Raw genomic sequence first — 22,500 nt, forward strand, 5'->3', positions numbered from 1 at the left:
CTCATATGTGTGGAATGCGTGTGTGTGTGTGTGGAGTATGCAGTGGACGGCGTGGGGGTTGGGGGTGGGGTGAGCTCATGCGATTTGTATTGCCACTAGCTCATATGAGGTCCCAGCACACAGTCAGGTGGAGGAGCTCACCAATCCCCCGCCCCTTCTCCCAGCCGTCGGAAACAATACCAGGATCAGGAATGCTTCAGTGAGCTCACACTGGCTCTCTTAGGAGATGGGTCTGCTGTGTCAGGATGACACTGTGCACTCTAGATTTTCTTTCTCTCCTCTCTCTCTCTCTCCCTCTCTCTCTGTCTCTATCTCTCTCTCCCCCCCTCTCTCTCTCTCTGCTTTGCTCTCTGTCTGTCTCTCTGTCTGTTCCACAAGCTCCTGGCAAAGACAAATGCTTCTCAATGCCAACAGGTACATAAAGTGCTTGATCGTATTTAAAGCGGCCCCCAAGGGGGTTTAATCAGCTGTGCTTTTATGGAACGGGCTCTCCGGCCAACAGTGATTGAGACTAAAGCTGGAGCTGTTAAATTGAGTTTATGCTTAAATGGAAACCGGGTCTTATTTGAAATAGATTTTGCCATGGCCCCAAACCGCCTCTTCGTAAAAATTGGCATCCTCTCACGAGCGAGTCTCTCGTGCATGATGCCCTGAGAAGCCTTGAGGTGCCAGATGCCTCGCTGCTTCTGTGAACGAACCAACGCCGCGTGGGAAATCCAGATGATTGTCAGATAATCAATAGCTGGGATTCCTTGCTGTCCTTCGCTCGGTGCAGGAGCAGTCATGACTGACTGTCTGAACCTGGCCCTGAGGAGATTAAGTTCGATTCATTAGAAACAACAGCCAGTCAGCCTCGGCCACTACTTGGGCCAGCAGGACTCCCTCTGTGATCAAGCAAACTCGCACACAAATTCATGCAGATACAAACACACTCACAACACACACACACACACACACACACACACACACACACACACACACACACACACACACACACACATACAAACACAACCACACACATACACCCACAGAGAGAAAGAGAGATTCATGCATGCCCCCTTTCAAAAAGAGTTTTCAGAATAAGAGGAGGCTTTAGATCCTAGCCCACAGCTGTCAGCTTATGAGCCAACACCCCTCTCCCTCACACCCTCCCCCAGAAATGGCCATTGATTAAAAACACAAACCAGTGCCAAGTACGAGGGGTTAGACAGGACCTACAGGCCAGTCACAGCAGGGGCTGTTTGTTGCCATGCTGCTTTGCATTGCATCCTGGGTAAGTTAGCGAAGGAGTGCTGTGGATGCCCTCCAGTGTGTGTGTGTGTGTGTGTGTGTGTGTGTGACAGATGGGGGTGGGGTTCGTGAAGGGGACAGTGATATTGTGATTTGGCTGGCCTAGTCCAGCCAGCACCAGTTGTTCGTAGGAGGGGTCAAGATTTTGCCTTCTGGCCCTGCCATTCAGCAGCAGTCCAAGCTAAATGACTGAGAGCTTTATTGGCAGGAGTGAGCGGCAAGTGGAGTGAGCTGTGGACTGGACACGACATCACTTCTCAAGCGAGCGGGCGAAAGTGACAAGTAAATGACATGTTGGACTCTCCATGCCTGGTCAGCAGGTGTGCACACGTCCAAGTACTGAAAACACTCCAGGTGCACTAACGTGAGAGGCCGGCTTATAAAACGAATGCCATGAAGCTGGACGATTCCTACTGGTCAGTTAATGAAATAGCCAGTAGTGCCATTGGCCTCTTGACATCCCATCCCTTTTTGTGGAGTTGAGAGGGCAGTGTGGAGAGATCTCCATCTGCCGTCGGTGACGTGATCGAATACGTTTTGTGTGGACCTCATGCTGCTGTCGCCCGAGGCTTTGCTGTGTGCTGAAACTGCAGATGGCCCCTTACTCTACCAAGCTGTTACTGACGGTGGCGTTTGTCCAAAACTGTTTGGGGAAAAAGGTTCCCTAGTGTCTACTGCTCCAGATTTGCTCCAGCTGTGGAGGGCCGTTTACAGCATCTGAAGTAAACAAACCATTAATTCAGACGCGCAGCAGAATGATCTGTAAAGTATGTCCGTTTCCTTTGGCGAACAACCCACCACTTTATGATGATCACTGAAGAAATTCATCACAATTGGAAAAAAAAAATCTCACATGTTCCACCACTAGTTCTAGATTAGAGTGCAACTGAATTTCGCCCCAGTGGGTTCCCAGTATTATATCCAAGTCCTCTCCACCCCCCTGCCCACACACACACACACACACACACACACACACACACCTCCCATGCTGTTTCATGGGATTTATGCATCATGCACTGCCTGTGCATCTCCAAACCCTGCTTGGGGCAACACACACAAACAGGGAGGGCTTCTAGTAAATATCCGACCGAGGAGATTCGTCTCACATTTCTTTTTTTTTCCAGGAGATTATTTCATTTGCCCAGCATTTCATCAGCCTTTCACACTGCCTGCCTTGGCCTAGGAGGCCTCTGAATGTGCATACGTACAGTATTCGGCATGCCGCTCGACGTTTCCGGCCCTTACTTGCTAAAAAGCCAATTTGTGTGCAGGGAGAGACCAATCCGTCAGGGGTAATGTCCCCATATATTCCCCCCTGTGGGACGGGACAGCCAGACAGGCCGGCCGTACGTCATGAGGTAAACAGGAGCGGACACCCCCGCTTTTCAATTTATGGCTTTGTGATCATCGCTTGACCTCATCGCTAAGCGCCAGCCGTAGCTGTCGCTGCATCAGAATGAGTGTGCCTCTGTGTAACGCCAGCGCCTGGTCGCACTCTGTGTTTGTGTGAGGTGAATGGGCAATGAAAACTGGGAGATTGATAATTAAAATGGGGAAGGGAAGGTAAAGGCATCTCATTTGCGATGTGCATACAGGTCAAATATTATGAAAGCCAATCTCCGCTCCGTCCATCTGCTTCAGCACCTTCGCATGACAAAACCCAGCAGATGTCCGAAATTAGCATTTTGCCCGCAATCTGGACTCGATGTATGATGAATGACTAATTAATAATACCATAAGACAAAAAACTTGGCTGAAAGTTTTTGACAGTTTTTCCCCTCACTATTTTCTCACTACCTGTCAATCGTTATTTCTGGTTTTCCTTCGTGGGGGTTTGAGGCCAGTCCTGTGGTGCCCCGTGGTGTCCTGTGGTGGCCCGTGGTGCTGGTGCAGAGGTGTCATGCTTAGAGAGCGAGTCCTTCTGGCCTGTGCTGTTAATTGTGTGAGTCACCTGTGAAAGACTTCACTGCAAAAAACTGCTTATCTAATAAAATCTAACCAAGATTATTAGTCTTATATTAAGATAAAAATAACTAGTTTGTATTGTTTTCAGTATACAGAGACTTACCTAGAGCTTTCTCGTGAAGTCATTTGACTTAATTTAAGAAAAGTTTGACTTATTTTAAGACATCTCATCCTGAAAACAAGCTAATTTTTCTGCCAGTGCGTTAAGCAAATTTGTCCTAAAAACAAGCAAATTTGTCTGCCAGTGCGTTAAGTAAATTTGTCTTGATAAGACTCCTTAAAATAAGTCAAAGTCTTCCTAAATTAAGTCAAAATGATCTTTCGAGAGGGCACTAGGTAAGTCTTTTCATACTAAAAACAACACCAAATAGATGTTTTGATCTTATTATAAGATTAATAACACTTGGTTAGATTTCATTTTTTGCAGTATTGGGCCTGCGTCTGCCTGCGTCTGTCTGAGGTCACACACTCTGTTTGTCTTCCTATAGGTCTCACTGTTCTCTCTCTCTCTCTCTCTCTCTTTCTCCTTTCCTACCAGTCTTCATAGACTGTATAAAATAGGGGACAGAGACAGCGTAATGAACTCTTATTCTTTACTCCAACTGTTTTGAACACAGACCTTTGTGATGTAGCTAATAATGTTTTGGAGGGGGAGCCGTTTTAATTAAGGCTGGAGCTGGATAGCGATACCCCCTCACAGAAAGCAATACCTTCACCTGCTTTGATCTCTTTGAGCAATAAAGCTTTACCACGCCTCTGAAGAAACAAGTTTAGAAGAATAGTTTTTTTTTTCTTTTCTGATGACGTGTGAAACAAAAGGGCTATTCTCTATGGGGCTAAACAGGCAGCAGCAGCAGCGGCCCCATGTTGATGTCCCCTCGCATCAAAGACGCGTGTCACCAAAAGAAAATCTGAACAAGCTGCAGGAAGCAGTGTCACCTACTTAACAGAACACCACTTCACAATGTCATCGCCTCAATGGCGCGTTTTTGTGTCGCTGTCAGCACTGTCTATGCAAAACTGTCATGATTCAATGTTATCTCTAACAGAGAGCTAAATGACTCATTTGGCTTACGGTTCCAAACATCTCCATCTGAAACTTAACACGATATGATTATTCTTCAGAAAAACATGTCAGGGTTCTATTTCATTTGGTAACATTGACATTTATTATTCAGTCATCTAATCTGTGTCTTCTTCTCTGTCCTCTCCCTCTCTCCCTCTCTCCCTCTCTCTCTCTCTCTCTCTCTCTCTCTCTCTCTCTCTCTCTCTCTCTCTCTCTCTCTCCCTCTCTCTCTCAGGCGGGGGTGGTCAGTCCTCTGTGGGTCATGCTGAGATCTGGCTGAGCTGCAGGATCACTGTGCTGCAATGAGGCTGTCGCTGGGGCCCCCGCGGCCCCTCCTGGCCTGGGCCCTGGCCCTGGTCCTCTCCTTCTGCCCCCTCCCTGCCCGCCTCGGGATCATGCCATTCCCCCAAGACCTGGAGCCCATCAGCATCGTCGGGAGCGAATGTGAGTCCCCCCCCCCCCCCCCCCCCCCCAAATCAGCACTGCACTGACATCAGCTGGAGTCATCTCAGCTATTTCTACTTTTACTTTATAGGGCAAGAAAGCAGCACACATGTCTCGCAAGTCCACATCACTGGCTTTTTGGGCCCTACTTTGGGTCTAAAGTGCGTCTTTTTTAGTCTTTTTGGGGTGGAGTAACTGGTAATGGCTCACTAATAGCAACTCTGTGGTCTCTGCACAGTGGAGGTCAGGGTGACTCTACCTTTGTCCATTAAGAAAAGAAAAAAAAAAGCTCATAATTGATTTAACATGGGTTGGGTGGTGGTGGGGTGGCAGCCTGGGTTCTGTAATGGTTCTATCTGTGGGGGACGTAAATGTGGGGAGCGGCATTGGCAGAAATAGCTGAGCTAATAGTCTTGTAGAAGGGCTCCATCAGCCAGATAATGAGGGTCATTTGTCAGCCATTTCTACAGGTGACTCAGAGGGGTACGAGCTCCTCATTTATCTGCCCGACAGGATGTCCGTTATGTATGCTACTGGACTGACCAGGGCTAGCCACTGATCTCCCAGCTCCTGCCTAACTAGGGAGAATGGGAGCTGGGTATGGCACCCCCCCCCCAGCTTCAAAAAAATAGAAAATAATAAATAAAGCACTTGAAAGTGAGGGAAGAGCTGGTGGGATTATGGGGTGAGTGTGGGGGGGGGGGGGTGGCGAGGCTCTGAGGACCAGAGTAGGGCAGGCCGAGCTGGGGCAGGCGGTCGTCGTCTGACAGGCAGGCCGGTCCAGTCTGGTCCCGGAGGGCCGTGGCGCTGGGCTGGGGGTAGGAACTTCACAGGCTCCTTCCTGCCGTGATGGGGATGGATGGAGGTCTCGGGCGCAGCTGGCAGCCAGAGATAGCGCCGGGGTTTGGCTGCAGAGATATGCTAAACCCGCCGTGCCACACGCTGCTGTTTCAGGGGAAAAAAGCAGAGAGAGAGTAATGGAGAGAGAGAGAGAGATGGAGAGAGAGAGAGAGATGGAGAGAGAGAAAGGCTCACCCCAGAGTGTGAGCCCAGTGACCTGGCTCATGCATCACACACAGCCTCTTGCAGAGTCTCTTTTTTTATACACACATATATGTGTGTGTGTGTGTGTAAGTAAGTGAGTGAGTGTGTGTCATTCTTTCTTTCAGTGACGTCTAATTTTCATTCTTTCTCTCCTTTTGTTCTCTGCGTCCTTCTGTTTTTCACCTCATCCCCATTCTCAGCTCATACATCTTGAGCATTCTTTCTTGATTTCTTCCCTCTATCTCTCTCTCTCTCTCTTTTTGTCTCTATAACTCTTTCTCTTTCTCCTTCACATCTTTCCTCATGGGTTCCCACTGGATTCTCTTTCGCTTCATCTGTCTGTTTCTGTCTCATTCTCTTCCCCTCTCTGTCATTGTTTCTTTCTTTTTCCACATTGTTTTTCTGAGTCTCCCTCTCACAGACTTCCTCCTTTTCTCTCTCTCTCTCTCTCTCTCTCTTCTCTCTCTCTCTCTCTCTCTCTCTCTCTCTCTCTCTCTCTCTCTCCCCCCACTATTCTGCGTGTATCTCTCTCAGCTGCTTGACTTACACAATTACTGTAGTGTCCCGTGGTGGTTCTGCCGTGTGCGGTCATGGGACGCATCGCCTGATGCTCTAATGAAAGCTGTCTGGAGCCCCCGTCAGCAGCAGTGGTGCAGGGGGAACGAGTGTTAGCGGTACATCGCCGCCCTGCTGGGGGCCCGGCCCCAAACACCACCATCACCCCCCCACCCACCCGCTCTCCTCCCTCAGCCGCTGCTGTTTATGCTCTCCTTATGAGGATTAGTGTGTGTGTGTGTGTGTGTGTGTGTGTCTGAGTGTGTGTGTTTGAAGCGACCGCAGAAAAGTTGTGTATGGACACAAAAGTCAGGACAGAAAGGCAAAGAGGCCCAGAGGGGCAAGGAGGTCCGGCTGAGGGGGATTTATAAATATGGAGTCCGCTCGCCAGCGGATGTTGACACTAACCGCCGCTGACCCACTTCTCGCAAAGTGTTCTCGGTTAAGTTAACTTGTGGACTTTGACGCCGATGTGGGCTTTGTTTCTTCTTGTTTCTTTTTTTTTTCGTCTGAGAGATGTGCTGTTTGAGCACTTTGTGGCTATGTGGCCGAGCGTTGTGACTAACAACGGCTGGGATGGCTTAATAACCTTGCAAAAGAGCGCAATCAAAATAACAAATGATCTTGTGACCCATGTGCGTCCCTGAGGAGATATTTCAGAGAGTAGCTTTCATTTGAGATTTCAGCCCCATCGCCACCACCGCAGCGTCTGCCACGCTACAAGTGAGTCATGAGGTAATCAACATCGTAAAAGCCCCACCCCAACCACCTACCAGCACTTTATGTGTCTTCTGGACTGCCTGATCAGAATTCTCTCCCAGCCGTGCCCAAGCCCACTTGAACAAATGCATTCATCAGGCTTGGCAGATGATAAATACAAAGACACTGGTCCTGTACTTAGTACCATCATTTAAAATGGCGGCACCCAAGTGCCCTCTCCAGTATTTTGGACAACGCAGAGTGATGTATCGCCAACGTATCTCTACCCACTAACATCTTTGTTTTTTTGTTCCTTTGGCAGAGACATGATGGATTTTAAGAGCTGTGTTTGTTTATTTGTGTTGGCCGTGTCCATCCGCAGACTCGTACCTGTACCCCAGCTTCCAAGGGCTAATGGAGGACAATGACACGGCGCGGCTGGGCTTGGATTTTCAGCGGATGCTCCGCATCAACCACATGCTCTACATCGCTGCCAGGTCAGTCCCCACCATCACAACCGTCCACACACACACACACACACACACACACACACTCCATCTTCACTTCCTCAGTCCCACCGGCAGCGACCACAGGCTCCAGGCTGTCGTGGAGAGGGCCCGGAGACCCATTTGGGATTAGTGTCTGGGCCGAGTAGAGTGCTCGCTTGGCTGAGAGCCACAATTGTCACAAACCCCACCCCCCCCACCCACCCCCTAAAAAAAAAAAATGGCGTAAAATGGCGTAATGTCAGACGAGTGCTCCTGTCTGCATGGTCCTACTCCCGTAACGGTCAGACGCGTGCTGGGAAAGGGAGCCGTGGTCCTGCTGGGGCCAGAGAGGAGCTGCTTGTCCAGCCCCCCCTCCAGCCTCCCTGACATGACAGCTCTGTGTCTGATTAGGCTGCTCTCACTTGGCTGATAACAACGGAGTGATTGGCCTAATCAAATCTTTTCTATCCCAAAGTGTGGAGTTTGGAGGTGTGTGGTCATTTGTGAGGTGTGTGTGTGTGTGTGTGTGTGTGTTTGTCTATCTGTGTTTGAGTATGTGTGTGTGTGTGTACATTCTTGAAATATAAAATGCAGCATGACCTGTAGCATGTCCAGTGCTGCTCTCTGCTGACCCGTGGTCTTCCTCTCCTCTCCTCCTGTGTGCTCTGCAGGGATCACGTCTTTGCCGTCAATCTCACTTCCTCGTCACAGCAGATTGTCACTCAGCAGGTAAGCGAGCACACACCACTCCCTGCCATCTCACTCGCTCACCAATGAGAATGGACCCTGGAGCAAAGCCCTCCCACCAGAAAACAAAAACACTCCTGTTCACGGAACAATGAGGACGTCATTAAGGCTTTGAACGCTGATATGTAAATGCATGGTTCCTTAGGATGAGTCATGGACCAAAAAGCCCGTTAAAACATTTGAACCCCGACTGAAAAGGTCAACCCCCCCTCAGTGTCGGTAGCATTGTCACCACCATGTTCCCCATTTAGGACAGTGATGAACCAATTACGACGTCGCTATGTGGTAATGGTCATGCGCATCGTGCACTCAGCTACAAAAATCACATTTGTCAGATGTAATTTGACTTGCGAAAACGCTGAAGAAGGGGAGGGCTAAGGGCTGGGGGAGGAAAGCGGGAGGGGGGGGGGGGGGGGGGGGGGCTGTTTTAAACAAGCTCACATTTTTCCATCCTCAGGACAGATTAACCCACTGTTGTCTTACATAAGTACTTTCCAGTTTTATGAATGTTGTTATTGTGGCAGATTGATTTATTGCACGCGTATTAACCGAGTGTTAGGCAAAAATGCTGTTAGAATCGCTCAGTAGAATGCTTGCAATGCATGACAAGCTGTTTGAAGAGATCTTAGCCGAGGCCTCGTATCGCTATTGAGGCTCCTTAGCTCTCGAGGCGAGCTGTTAAAGAGTACAGCGTGATCTTTTATCCGCTCGTCCAAAACGACACTGCCAACGACAGCTAATGATTGGCCGGGACAGGACAGGACAGGACAGGGATGGCCATCTCTCTTCCCTCGCTGTCTGTTCTTTTTCTCTCTTTCCTCCCCTGTGTGAGAGAGAGGCTTCCGCTGTTCACATTGGAACCATCCTGAGTGCCGAGTCGTTAGATGGAGGCTAGCTGAGGCTCGCAGTGGGAGGCCATCAGTAAACCATCCCCTCTACCTCACCACCACCAATACACACACACGCACGCACGCACACACACACACACACAAAAGACATACACATACACACACAAATACACATCTGTGCGCGCACCACGCACACACACACACACACACACACACACACACACACACACACACACACACACACACACACTGCGGGATCCCCAGCTTGTTAACTGGCAGATTGCTGCTGACCACAGCTCAGGAGGCGACCAGCAGAGGCATACCTGTCAACATTTAGCTTTCCAAAAACGCACGCGCGGGGGGGGGGGTGTTTATACCGGATCTGTGTTTGCATATTTAATACGTTTCAACACTGCATTTCGGTCGTTGCTTTTACCTTACCATTACCTTACGCATGCCAGTTATGTATCCACCAGCTGCCTGCCTGCAGCCTACTTCCAAAACTCCAAAGATTTGGTTCCGAGGGCACAAGTTCAGTGTATCAACAACACTCAATAACAGTTTATGTGATGTGTTAATCAATTAAATTCCCAACAATTTCACAACAGCTAGTTCTGGAGTAGGCCATTCAACTAGCCCCGCTTGCTTACGACGAGACTCAGGCTGCGCAGTCGGCACCCGTTTCCTTATTTGGGTTTTGGGTTGCCAGGTTTTAGCCTATGACAAAACGGTTGAAATTGAAACTAAGTGATCGTGTATGTGTAGGGTGTATTTCATACACAATCTGGCAACCTGAATGGATCAATGATTTTAAAATGAAGTTTGATGGCCATGCAAATTACGGGAGGGTGCTGGGAGATGACCTTGAAATATGGGAGAAACCCCGGGAAACACGGGAGTGTTGACAGGTATGAGCAGAGGCTGATTGGCCTCACCAGATGCAAGATGGGAGGAGGGCAGGAGAGGTGTGCAGGAGCTAGGCTGTACGGGACAGTGTCCATATGGGGAGAGGACACTTAGTACAGGATCTGCTCCACCACTGGGAACTCCACTCCACAGGGGTTTTCTGAGGAGGCTGTTGCCTCTTCTTCATTTTGATCATGCGCTCCTGAAGCGGCGCCGTCAAGCATCCACTCAAGCCCAGCCCTAGGCACACGGCTGCCCATGTGGTCCTCTCTGCCGGGGAGCTTGGAGCTTGATTTATTTATTTTGTTTGTTTGTTAACCAGTTTGTTTGTTTGTCGTGTTGTCGGGGGATATCATGAGACTAAATGAGTTTCCTCATTATGGTGGATGTGATTGAAAGATTAAAAAAGCAAAAGCAACACAAACAACCAAAGAGGGAGAGAAAGGCGAGCTGGAGCTGAAGCGCTTGAGTGAGAATGCCTTTGATTGCTGACAGTTGGCTCTCTGTGTGTGGCAGAAGCTGACATGGAAGACAAAGAATGTGGAGAAATGCACAGTGAGGGGCAAGAACAGCGTGAGTATATATGCCTACCTCCCCTCTGCCACTGTCTAGTGTGTGTGTGTGTGTGTGTGTGTGTGTGTGTACAGTATGTGTGTGTGTGTGTGTACGTGTCTGTCTGAATGTGTGTGTGAGTGCCAGAGCGTGTTGCGTGTTTGCATGCTTGCATGTGTCTGAATGCATGAGTCTGTGTGTGTGTGCATATGTGTGTGTGTGTGTGTGTGTGTGTGTGTGTGTGTGTGTGTGTGTGTGTGTGTGTGTGTGTGTGTGTGTGTGTGTCAACATCAGCACCCCAGGCATGTGCAGTCACAGAGACAGCTGTCTGTGTAATAGTTACAGACATAGAGGATGGAGTCCCATTGAGCTCTTAAGACCATTGGGATCAGTCAAGGGATTATGGTAATAGTGGGACATGAAAAATAGTGTAGAGAGAGAGTGAGAGAGAAAGAGAGAGAGAGAGAGAGAGAGAGAGAGAGTATGGGTGATCTTCCAGATACGTATGTGTCCATGTGGATAAACTCGCTGAGTGTCTGTGTCTGTGTGTGTGTGTGAGAGAACCACATGTAAGCAGGTGTGTGTGTGTGTATGTGTGTGGTGAGCACCAGCACGTTGCATGTGTTTCCAGATGCTGCTTAAGGCAGTAAGCTCCAGCATGACTCAGGTGCAGTGACAGCAGCTCTTTGCCTGTCTGCTCTGCTGTCTTTGACAGGATGAATGTTACAACTACATCAAAGTGCTTGTCCCGCGCAACGATGAAACCCTTTTCGCGTGCGGCACCAATGCCTTCAACCCCACCTGCCGGAATTACAAGGTACGCTAAGTAGCCATCCACACACATGCGCGCACACACACACACACACACACACACACACACACACACACACACACACACACACACACACACACACACACACACACACACACACAGCTACCCCTAACCCCAACCTTTCACTACTAACTACATTATCACATTACCCAATCACTTTCCCTAGTGGTCGTGCATTACCAGTCATATGTCACACACACACACACCACACACACACACACACACATTTATAGCTTGTATAAAGCCGCTATCCTCTCATGTCAGGCTCAGGGTTGTAATGGCACCCCTCACTAGGAGCAGGCTCAGGGTTGTAATGGCACCCCTCACTAGGAGCAGGCTCAGGGTTGTAATGGCACCCCTCACTAGGAGCAGGCTCAGGGTTGTAATGGCACCCCTCACTAGGAGCAGGCTCAGGGTTGTAATGGCACCCCTCACTAGGAGCAGGCTCAGGGTTGTAATGGCACCCCTCACTAGGAGCAGGCTCAGGGTTGTAATGGCACCCCTCACTAGGAGCAGGCTCAGGGTTGTAATGGCACCCCTCACTAGGAGCAGGCTCAGGTGTTGTAATGGCACCCCTCACTAGGAGCAGGCTCAGGTGTTGTAATGGCACCCCTCACTAGGAGCAGGCTCAGGGTTGTAATGGCACCCCTCACTAGCTCAGGTGTTGCTGCGGAGCCACGTCTGCCTTCACGGCGAGCCCAGCTATCCGTTTACATAACACAGATTCCCATCGATCCAGCGTAGGGCAGAGAGACCACTCACAGCTCAATGTCGATACGAGCACTATAAATACCCGACTCGTGGAAAGGCACACGGATCGTTGTGGAGTCGGAACGCAAGGAGCGAACACAAAGATCGAGGGCGCCAAAATATTTACGGCAGCGCTGGCTTCGCAGATTGCAAACAAAGGACAGTGCGCACCTACAGTATGTAGCTTGTGCGAAACAGGAAGTGACACATTCTGTGAGGCGCAAAGGTGTGGAGGTTTTACACAGTTAAGCGATCAACATTTCTGTGCCGTGATTCATAGCAAAGCGTTCCTGGGAAATGGAACAGCAGTCTCTAAATCTTGCAGCGAGTGGGTGAGGAAATATCAACAAGGGAGTTGAGCAAGTTCATGAATGAAAGCAGAGGTCTCTCCTTCTCGCTAGACTCCCTGAGGAAGTAGTTTCATGCTTTCTTTCTGTTCCATGAATGGAACCTTGCTCCATCCCCCCTTTCCTCCCTCCCTCCCTCTCTGTCTCTCCGTCTATCTCTGGGTCTGGGTCAGTCGTTTTTTGTGTCTCCCCTCTGTGTCCCCCTGGAGAGCTGTCCCAATGACTGTCTGAAGAAATGAAGAGCGAGTCAGGAAGGGCAAATCACACAGCGCAGTCCGTCTCTAAATGCTTCCTCATCTGTTTTTATTTACTTATTTATTTTGCCTGGGATGCATTTTTCCATTGAAAAGCGATAGCTCCAACTCAAGCCAAGTGCCCAGTACTTGTCCCCTCTGCCTCCGTCCGTCCCCGCCAAAGGACATTCACACACCCCAGTGTCCCGTCAGAAGGTTAGTGTTACTCTCATGGAGCACAGAAGCAGGGGTGTGAACATGAGCTTGTGGTCGTGTTGGGGGCGGGGGGTATCCGTGTCAGTCACAGGCTCTGCCGCTGTGTCAGGAACAGTGGCGCAGTGGCATTCTTACACACACATACGCACACATCCACACATCCACACACACACACACACACACACATACACACACACCCACACACACATACACACACACACACACACACACACACACACACACACACTGCTACTACCACTGTTAAGCCCTGTGTATACATTGGCAGCTGCCCTTGTCTCTTGGTTCCCCCGGAAGCAACTGCAGGGTACCAGCATGCCAACCAGGGTCACCCCACAGCGCCTGGCATGCCAACCAGGGTCACCCCACAGCGCCTGGCATGCCAACCAGGGTCACCCCACAGCGACCTGGCATGCAGGCTTTATCACGCTTCCTGTTTGTGCTGAGCGGTGCGCTGTGGCGCGGCCTAGCCAGGGCGGATGGCAGCTAAACGTCCGCAGCGAGGTGAAACTCGGGGCGTCAGCGTTATTGGCAACCTGACAGCGCCATTATTCAGGAACCTGTTGTGCATGAACAACAAATTAACCTCGGCCCAAAAGATCAGCCTGGCGTGCCGCGTGCTGGGACTGTGAAAGTAGCGCTGCAATATGGCTGTGTCAAGGCCGTCTGAGCTTTTATTGAAGCCGCCCATATTTTTTGGAGTAAAGGTGCAGTAGTCACTGTCAAAGCACAAAAAAGCTTTTAGGCTCCCAAACGTCAATAAAACTTTCTGACAGGATTAAACCTTATCTCCCAGCATTCCACACAACACTTCTTTTTATGTCTTTTGCAAGTTTGCCTCGATTGATAGTTTGCCTTGTTTTAGAGGCATCGTTGCATTTCTGCCCAAAAACATGCTGACCCTTTAATGCGTGTGTTTCTGTGCTCTCTCTCAAGATGTCCACTCTGGAGCAGGTTGGAGAGGAGGTGGCTGGACAGGCGCGCTGCCCATTCGAGTCGCGGCAGTCCAACGTTGGCCTCTTCGCTGGTGAGTGGATGGGCAAAAGAGCAACACGACACCTGCCTTTATTTTTGCCAATATTCCAGTGACATTTATACAAAGTTCAGCCTGCCTTATTGTGGTCTCGCTCCTCCATGAAAGGTCAGTGGCTGATTAGAAACAGTAAAAATAGCCCCCTCCACCCCCCCCCCCCCCCCCCCCCCCCCCCACAACCACCCACTCTTTCTCCTTATTTCAGAGACAAAAAAAACCCTCACACATGCACAATCAGGCAGGACTCGTGTAGGAAGTGCTCAGTGGCCTGATAAATGAATCACTGCATGTGCTTTGGTCACACTTCCAGGTGGGGATTTCTACTCGGCTACCATGACGGATTTCTTGGCCAGCGACGCGCTGATCTACCGCAGCCTGGGAGAGAGCAGCCCCGTGCTGCGCACCGTGAAATACGACTCCAAGTGGCTGCGAGGTGAGATGGGTGACGGGGTCACGGGGGTTCACGCTTCACCCAACCCCCCCGCCACACCCCAAAAACCTCAAATCCTCCCAAATGCTCTCTTATAGTAGATGGTTTCTCATTAAAAGTGCCGCAACTAAAATGGTGTTTGTTTCTCCCAGAGCCTCATTTCCTCCATGCCATAGAGTACGGCAACTATGTGTACTTCTTCTTGAGCGAGATTGCAGTGGAGTACACCGCCCTAGGCAAGGTATGACCAGCTGGCCACACAGAGAGAGAGAGTCCAGCCTCTTGGAAGCTGTTTTGCTCTGCCCATAGCTACACTTGTCTACACTGCTAGAAGTCCAGGGGCAATGCAATTTATCATCGTGAGAACCACCACAGCACGCCATTTCATTTGTCCTCCTTCGCCCCGCACAGGTGGTGTTCTCGCGAGTGGCCCGGGTCTGCAAGAACGACAACGGCGGTTCCCCGCGGGTTCTCGAGCGCTACTGGACCTCCTTCTTGAAGGCGCGGCTCAACTGCTCAGTGCCGGGCGACTCCTTCTTCTACTTTGACGTGCTCCAGTCCCTGACCAACGTCATGCAGATCAACCAGAAGCCCGCCGTGCTCGGAGTGTTCACCACGCAAGCCAACAGGTAAACTAGCAAACAACCATTTCATTTCACAGAACATTGTATTTTAAAGTACATAACATTTATTATATTTGGCTTTCACTATTTGGCTATTTCATCCAAAGTGAATTATAGTTGAGAGGAAAACAATTTTCTTCGATTATTTGACTATTTGGCCAATAAATGAACCATGCAAAGTGACTTACTGAGGAGAAACAATCCAGCTTCACTAAGTTAGGTCTGCAGCCACCTCCTCTCACCGTTCCAGTTGTGTGTAGTCGGTGCTTGTGGGCTAATGCAGTGCTATCACATGGCACAATGCATCTGACTCATCACTGGAGGATATGAGCAAACATTATGAAAGCGGCCTTGTTGGGAATCCATCCTGCTCCAGCAGGGTAGGACATAAGGGCCTGTACATAGTGCAGGTTAATTGGGTTACGCAACCAAAGAGACAATCATGGTGGCCCCGCACTCCGCACTCTTTAGGATTTTTTGTTCTGTCAGATTAGCAATGCACAAACGAAAAGAAAAGAGCATTCCCTCTATGAAGTGAGTTTTTATATCAGGGGGCGACAGAGCGATAATCTAATGGATGCTAATGCATTATGGGTTTGTGTGTGTGTGTGTGTTTGCGCGTACAGCATCACCGGCTCTGCAGTGTGTGTGTTCTACATGGACGACATTGAGAGGGTTTTCAACGGCAAGTTCAAGGAACAGCGCAACAGTGAGTCCGCCTGGACCCCCGTGCCCGAGGAGATGGTGCCCAAACCCAGGTAAGATAAGCACACACACACGCGCGCACACACACACACACACACACACACACACACAGCATCACTCCACACCGCCCTAGGAGTATTTGAGTAGCTGTACAAGGGCGTTGAGGCCCTGAGCTCCCCCTCATGTCCTCTGTTGCTGTTAATGATTGTCTGGGCTGGTCAGGCGCTCCGGGGTCTACCAGCCTTGGCTCTGCATTGATCACAAGATCACTCTGAATCCGGGGGGGGGGTCTGAGGCTTTGATTTAATGAAGCCAGATGGTAGATGGACCACAGTTAATAAAAATCACACATGCTTCAGTGAGCCAAGGCTATCGAGTGAGATTTCTCAGGATCTCATAAGAGGGAGACAGAGGGCAAAGGATGGACTGTGCTGACCATGCTGTCTGCCTCTTCCTCTCATTTTGTTTTCTTCATTTGTCCTCATGTCTCACGTTCCCTCTACATTCACTCTTTGGTTCTCTCTCCACCCCCCCCCATCTCTCACTCTCTCTCTCCATCTATCCATCTCTCTCTCTCTCTCTCTCTATCTCCATCTCTCTCACTCTGTCTCTCTCCATCTCTCTCTCTCTCTCTCTCTCTCTCCATCTCTCTCTCTCTCTCCCAGGCCTGGCTCCTGTGCTGGCGATGGCCCAGCCGCATCCTACAAGTCCTCCACGACCTTCCCAGATGACACATTGACCTTCATCAAGTCCTACCCGCTGATGGACGAGGCTGTACCCTCGGTCAACGACCGGCCATGCTTCACGCGCACCACCAGCAGGTAAGCTGCGCACACACACACACACACACACACACACACACACACACACACACAATCAACCCTGCTCCCTGCGAACCACCAACAGTTGTGCGGCCGTTAGGTGACAGGCTGCGCCACACCACTTTACCCCCTCCCCCCCATAGACACACACACATACACACACAGACACACACAGACACACACACAGACAGACAGACACACACACACACACAGACACGCTGCCCATCACGCACAGCACACTCGTCTGCGCACCAGCTGCTTCGCCGTCTGCATCTCGGTGTGAGCCGTCCCCAGCATTCTGACAACCATCTGGCTCACTGAGCCTCAGAGCCTGTGATTTTAGAGCACAGGTATCCACTCAACGCCATCTCCACATCTGTATCATCCATCTCTCTCTCTCTCTCTCTCTCTCTCTCTCTCTCTCTCTCTCTCTCTCTCTCTCTCTCTCTCTCACAGACACGTACACACACACACACACACACACACACACACACACACACATACAGTATTTCAATCCTTTATTTGAATCAACCAATCATATTTTTAACAAAAGCGAATCAAATGTTTTCAGAAGTGAAATATATTCACCTACACACACACACTCATGCATGCACACACACACACACACACACACACACACACACACACACATCCTGAGACAGACCTAGACACAAGCCTACCCTCTGACAACTACTGATATTTTGTTCCTCTGCTCTTTCATCTCACCCAAACACACACACACACACACACACACACACACACACACACACACACACACACACACACACTCACACACTCTCTCTCTCTTACACTAAACCCATTAATATCCCACAGAGACAATGAACTGGCTGTGAAGTCTGAGAGTCAGCCTGAGAAAGGCAGTACAAAAGCTTTTGTCGTTGCTTTCGAACATGCAGAAATCCCTCTCACCAAAATTCCAAACCTCTCTCTCCCCTATGGTGTGTGTGTCCGTGTGTGTGTGTGTGTGTGTGTGTGTGTGTGTGTGTGTGTGTGTATGTGTGTACATGTGTGTGTGTGTGTACATGTGTGTGTCCGTGTGTGTGTACGTGTGTGTGTGTGTATGTGTGTACATGTGTGTGTCCATGTGTGTGTGTGTCTGTGTACATGTGTACGTGTGTGTGTGTGTGTGTGTGTGTGTGTGTAGGTTCAAGCTGACCCAGTTGGCCGTGGACACCTCGGCCGGGCCATATAAGAACCACACGGTGCTGTTCCTGGGCTCGGAGGACGGCCGCGTGCTCAAGGTGCTGGCCAGCACGCACGCCAACGCCTCCTTCAGCACGCAGGTCCTGGAGGACATCGACGTTTACAACCCAGCTAAGTGAGTGCCCCCCCCCCCCCCCCCCCCACACACACACACACACACAAATTCATTCCATGCCCCCCTCTCCCCCCGTATGTGTGTGTAATGTGTAGCTCGCAGTGAGCCGTGTCAGGTGACAAATAAGACAAGGGGTATTTAAATAGGAGCTGCTGAGCGTCACTAATTTACCTGTCTGCGGCAGGAGTGTTTGATTAAGGTTCCATTGTCTTTGCTGATTAGAAAGGAAATCTAAAATGTATTAGTCAAAGTCACTTTTAACATCTTTTTAAGATAAATTAACAAGACAGTTGACATCTTCAGTTGAGGACGAAAACATGCCTGGGTCAAACTGGGACATTGGTTCAAGCCCTAAAGTGAAACACATGATACAAACTCAAACATTGCCTCCTCTACAGTGCCTTTTAGCAGTCTGTATGGTCTAATTGATGCCCTTATTCCGAATGATAAACACACTATAGATTAAATGGTACATTTGTCCTGTAACCAAATCCAAGAATCATCATCTGATTGCTGTTGAGTGAGCTCCATGCAGGTGTGTGTGTGTGTGTGTGTCCTATCTGACTGGTGCTCGAGTGAGCTCTATGCAGGTGTGTGTGTGTGTGTGTCCTATCTGACTGGTGCTCGAGTGAGCTCTATGCAGGTGTGTGTGTGTGTGTGTCCTATCTGACTGGTGCTCGAGTGAGCTCTGTGTAGGTGTGTGTGTGTGTGTCCTATCTGACTGGTGCTCTAGTGAGCTATGTGCAGGTGTGTGTGTGTGTCCTATCTGACTGGTGCTCGAGTGAGCTCTGTGCAGGTGTGTGTATGTGTCCTATCTGACTGGTGCTCGAGTGAGCTCCGTGCAGGTGTGTGTCCTATCTGACTGGTGCTCGAGTGAGCTCCGTGCAGGTGTGTGGGTGTGTGTGTGCTATCTGACTGCTGCCCGTCCGCTGTACTGCCCTGTGCAGGTGTGTGTGTATGTGTGTCCCATCTGACTGGTGCTCGTCTGCTGTACTGCTCTGTGCAGGTGTGTGTGTATGTGTGTCCCATCTGACTGGTGCCCGTCTGCTGTACTGCCCTGTGCAGGTGTGTGTGTATGTGTGTCCCATCTGACTGGTGCTCGTCTGCTGTACTGCCCTGTGCAGGTGTAACATCCGCGGGGAGGACCGGCGCGTGCTTGGCCTGGAGCTGGACAAGGACCACCATGCCCTCTTCGTGGCCTTCTCCAGCTGCGTGGTGCGCGTGCCACTCAGCCGCTGCGCCCACTACGGCTCCTGCAGGACGTGAGTACACACACCGTGACCGCTGACCACCAACATTCGTCTACAGATGCTCAGATTATCAACAAAACTGTCTGTTGACACTCTGGTAACTAAAATGTATGATTATGTTCAGTAATTGTTTAACGCAATTTTACATACTGAACTAAAGTGTTCCCTTAATCTGATATGACAGGGGTGGGCAAACTGCGGCCCGCGGGCCAGATCCGGCCCGCCAAGCACTTTCATCCGGCCCGCCGAGCATTTCATTTAGTTATCAGGCTGCTCGCTATTTTTTTCCTGCGATAGAGACGATGTTGGTTAGCTTTACTGCAAACTGCTTTTCAGTCTCCTTAGATAACGTTTACAATGTCAATGTCAAAACATCATGTTAAATAGTTTAACATGTGCGGCCCGCCGGGCAATTTTCAAAACCCAATGTGGCCCTTGAGCCAAAAAGTTTGCCCACCCCTGTGATATGATATGATACTGAATTGAAATGAATACACACAGGGTGTATTTAAAATGTAACAATGCAGACAGTTAATGCTGATCTGAGCTAACACTGATCTGAAATAAATACACATGGATTGTGTTCTAAAAATATGAACACAATCCAGTGAATGCATGTCCTGGAAATGCTGCAGACAGGTGATAAACTGCATTCAAATGAATACTGCCAGAGAAGTGAGACAGAATGCAGACAGTTCCTTTTCTTTTTTTAGATATAGTGAAGGCTGGATAAACATTTTGTTTGCATATTCTAGCATCAAGAAAACAAGAACTGACAGAGAGCACAGTCTTGATTCTTTGCAGATATTGCCACAAACAGATCTGGCAGACATGCACACACATCAAACCAATTGAAGGGGACTCAGGATCTGAACAGATGATATGCACATAATATGGATATCTGCCTCTGGAAGGTGTGACGAATCGAGGTCTATCTTTCCCTCTGGGGGTCCAGTTATTGGAGTTAGCATGTTCCAAAATATAGCCCTGGAAGACTGCGATCCAGTTCTGCCCTGCTTGGTGGGGTATATTTATAGTCATTTGAGTTCTTCACCCCTACCCGCAGTGATTAGTTTATCCGACTGGGGACACACATCTCCCATAGCATGAGAGACTCACTGCACGGGCTTGGAGGAGCACCAGCAGCGTTTACACAAAGTGGAACCATCTGATTGGAGGGAAGCCAACTGCGACCAGATTTCTTTTTTCTTCTTCGCTCCTTTTCTTCCAGCGTTTTCTTTTTTTCTTCTCTTCTCTTCTCTCCGTTCCTCTCTATTCTCCTTGCTGTGTTTCTTTCACTGTGGATGGGGGGGGGGGGAGGGGGTATGAAAAGAGACTCATTTCTACTTATGCAAGCCTGAAAATCCCGTCTCAGAGAGTCTTAAAAACAGCAGAATCGTACCACTTCTGCTGCTGCTGCGCGCTAACGGATTACAGAGGCACTAATCACTTCACACTTAGATGTCAAACTCCTCTGCTCGAGTTTGATCCAGCTTCACAGTTTGTCTGACATGAACCAAATCACACTCCGTGTAGCTCCTTCTGCTCCCTTCCTCTCTCCCCTGCCTAGTCTTCAGTCTGTATTTATCACTTTTTGATACATGTCCTTATTGAGGATTCAGAAGTGATGGTGGAAGATCATTCAATTGGTTACTCTTTTTCATCTTGGCTACACGGCACTATCTACACTACTGTACTGTATATCTACACTTGACATATTTCATGAACCTACACCAGTAGATTACTGTCATGAAGTATGTAAGGGAGACCTATCGGTCGAGTGCTTAGCCCAGGGGTCGGGAACCTATGGCTTGCGAGCCACATGTGGCTATTTTGGGAACTGTATCTGGCTCTCCAACTGGCTGGGCTCTCGGACAAACCTGCCATTTGTTTACTCAATAAGTCATGAATAATTTTGGTACTGTATAAAAAATGGACCTACTGAAATCAAAATGTAAAAATAGTGTTTGAAATATAATATATGTTCACGTAGTTTAATCCATCCCATGTCTGTTCTCTACCGCTGAAGTTCACGGTTACGTCGTGTACTGTACAGCAGGGGTCGGCAACCCGCGGCTCCGGAGCCGCATGCGGCTCTTTGATCCCTCTGATGCGGCTCAGCTTTTGAAAATAATTAATGAGTATTTAATTAAAATGTATTTTATTTTAGTTAATTTTCAAAATGTAATATTGTAGGTCTATCTGAGTAATTTAGCCTATATAACTTTCCACCTCACTTGACTCCGTAACCATAGCCGGCACAATATTGTTACATTCGCGGTTTGTTGCCAAGTCAATATCAAACAAAATCACCGATTTCCCTCCATTTCAGTCAACGAGAACACTTTGTTATTGTTGATGTGTGCGCTTGCTGTAGGCTAGATAAGGAAAATGTCAAAAAGGAAACGTCAGCGACTACAGCTTGCGAGCGCGAACACAAGCGGGCTGAAATGGGAAAGTTTCCATCCGAAGACTGATTCTGAAAACGCGAAATGAACTGCCCGTTATATCGAACACTGGAACGAGTTAGTATTGCTGTGTTAACCCTGTTCGGTTCCACTTTACATTTCAACTTGCGCATTAGGCCTACTTTTAAAACGAGTAGAAAATGTATTTAAAAATCCTCTGTTGAATGAAAGTAACTGTACGTTAAATATCCAAACTTTTTTTTGTAACCGTCTTTATGTGGCTCTTCTGAGATAAAAAAAATAAAAACAAATTGGTAAAAGTGTCTCTCTAGGCAAAAAAGGTTGCCGACCCCTGGCTTACCCCATTTCCCTTTGATTGGTCATGTGAAGTTGGAGAATTTAAAAACATTTCAGCATAATGCAGATGTACAGTATGTTATCAACTGCGACAGTAAGTTGTAATCGCTGACTGCTACCAGTCAGTATCCCAGCTTGACCCTAGTGGCTAGTGCCATGGCAATGCTCTGGCCAGTATATCTGGTCAGGGTTGTCTTTTCAGACGGCCTGTTGCACTTAGCCACTCGTGTTTGTCTGTGTTATGTTTAATTCATCCGCTCAGGCAGTGCCCCCCCCCCCTAGAGACCTGTTGGATTCAGGCAGAATTCTGATGATCACATTGACTCAAATGACAGACAGTTGAAAGAAGACACATTTTATCTGGCTCATGGGGATGGAAAATGGTTCAGAACTGGGCTCTGTTATTAAGAACCACAAGATGTCCAGAGCAGAAGTGAGAGGGAGAGGATCCAAACCAGTGTTTTCCCCCAGCGGTACAGATTAGTGGACACGGTTTCCCTGTCTCCTCCGATACCCGGCCATTAATTAATCCCA

At 49.0% G+C, this 22,500-nt stretch overlaps 1 protein-coding gene across 5 annotated transcripts in view; it reads left to right on the top strand.

Moving 5' to 3' along the window:
* Positions 1 to 22,500, top strand: part of sema6e (sema domain, transmembrane domain (TM), and cytoplasmic domain, (semaphorin) 6E) — a 113,819-nt gene that overhangs the window by 68,683 nt on the left and 22,636 nt on the right. For 4 of the 5 annotated variants that reach the window (XM_042108375.1, XM_042108378.1, XM_042108379.1 and 1 more), the window contains 13 exons: positions 4,557 to 4,765; positions 7,446 to 7,560; positions 8,223 to 8,280; positions 10,569 to 10,625; positions 11,320 to 11,421; positions 13,937 to 14,027; positions 14,344 to 14,466; positions 14,616 to 14,704; positions 14,875 to 15,092; positions 15,713 to 15,844; positions 16,457 to 16,612; positions 17,778 to 17,951; positions 19,076 to 19,213. In XM_042108375.1, the coding sequence (XP_041964309.1) occupies positions 4,624 to 4,765; positions 7,446 to 7,560; positions 8,223 to 8,280; positions 10,569 to 10,625; positions 11,320 to 11,421; positions 13,937 to 14,027; positions 14,344 to 14,466; positions 14,616 to 14,704; positions 14,875 to 15,092; positions 15,713 to 15,844; positions 16,457 to 16,612; positions 17,778 to 17,951; positions 19,076 to 19,213 (1,595 nt within the window). In that variant the 5' untranslated portion in view covers positions 4,557 to 4,623. Of the gene's footprint in view, positions 1 to 3,237; positions 3,244 to 4,556; positions 4,766 to 7,445; positions 7,561 to 8,222; positions 8,281 to 10,568; positions 10,626 to 11,319; positions 11,422 to 13,936; positions 14,028 to 14,343; positions 14,467 to 14,615; positions 14,705 to 14,874; positions 15,093 to 15,712; positions 15,845 to 16,456; positions 16,613 to 17,777; positions 17,952 to 19,075; positions 19,214 to 22,500 lie in introns of all 5 variants that reach the window. The other variant, XM_042108376.1, reaches the window with a different exon arrangement.

This window comes from Alosa sapidissima, chromosome 10 (genome assembly GCF_018492685.1).
Source record: "Alosa sapidissima isolate fAloSap1 chromosome 10, fAloSap1.pri, whole genome shotgun sequence".
In the NCBI taxonomy this organism is placed as follows: domain Eukaryota; kingdom Metazoa; phylum Chordata; class Actinopteri; order Clupeiformes; family Clupeidae; genus Alosa; species Alosa sapidissima.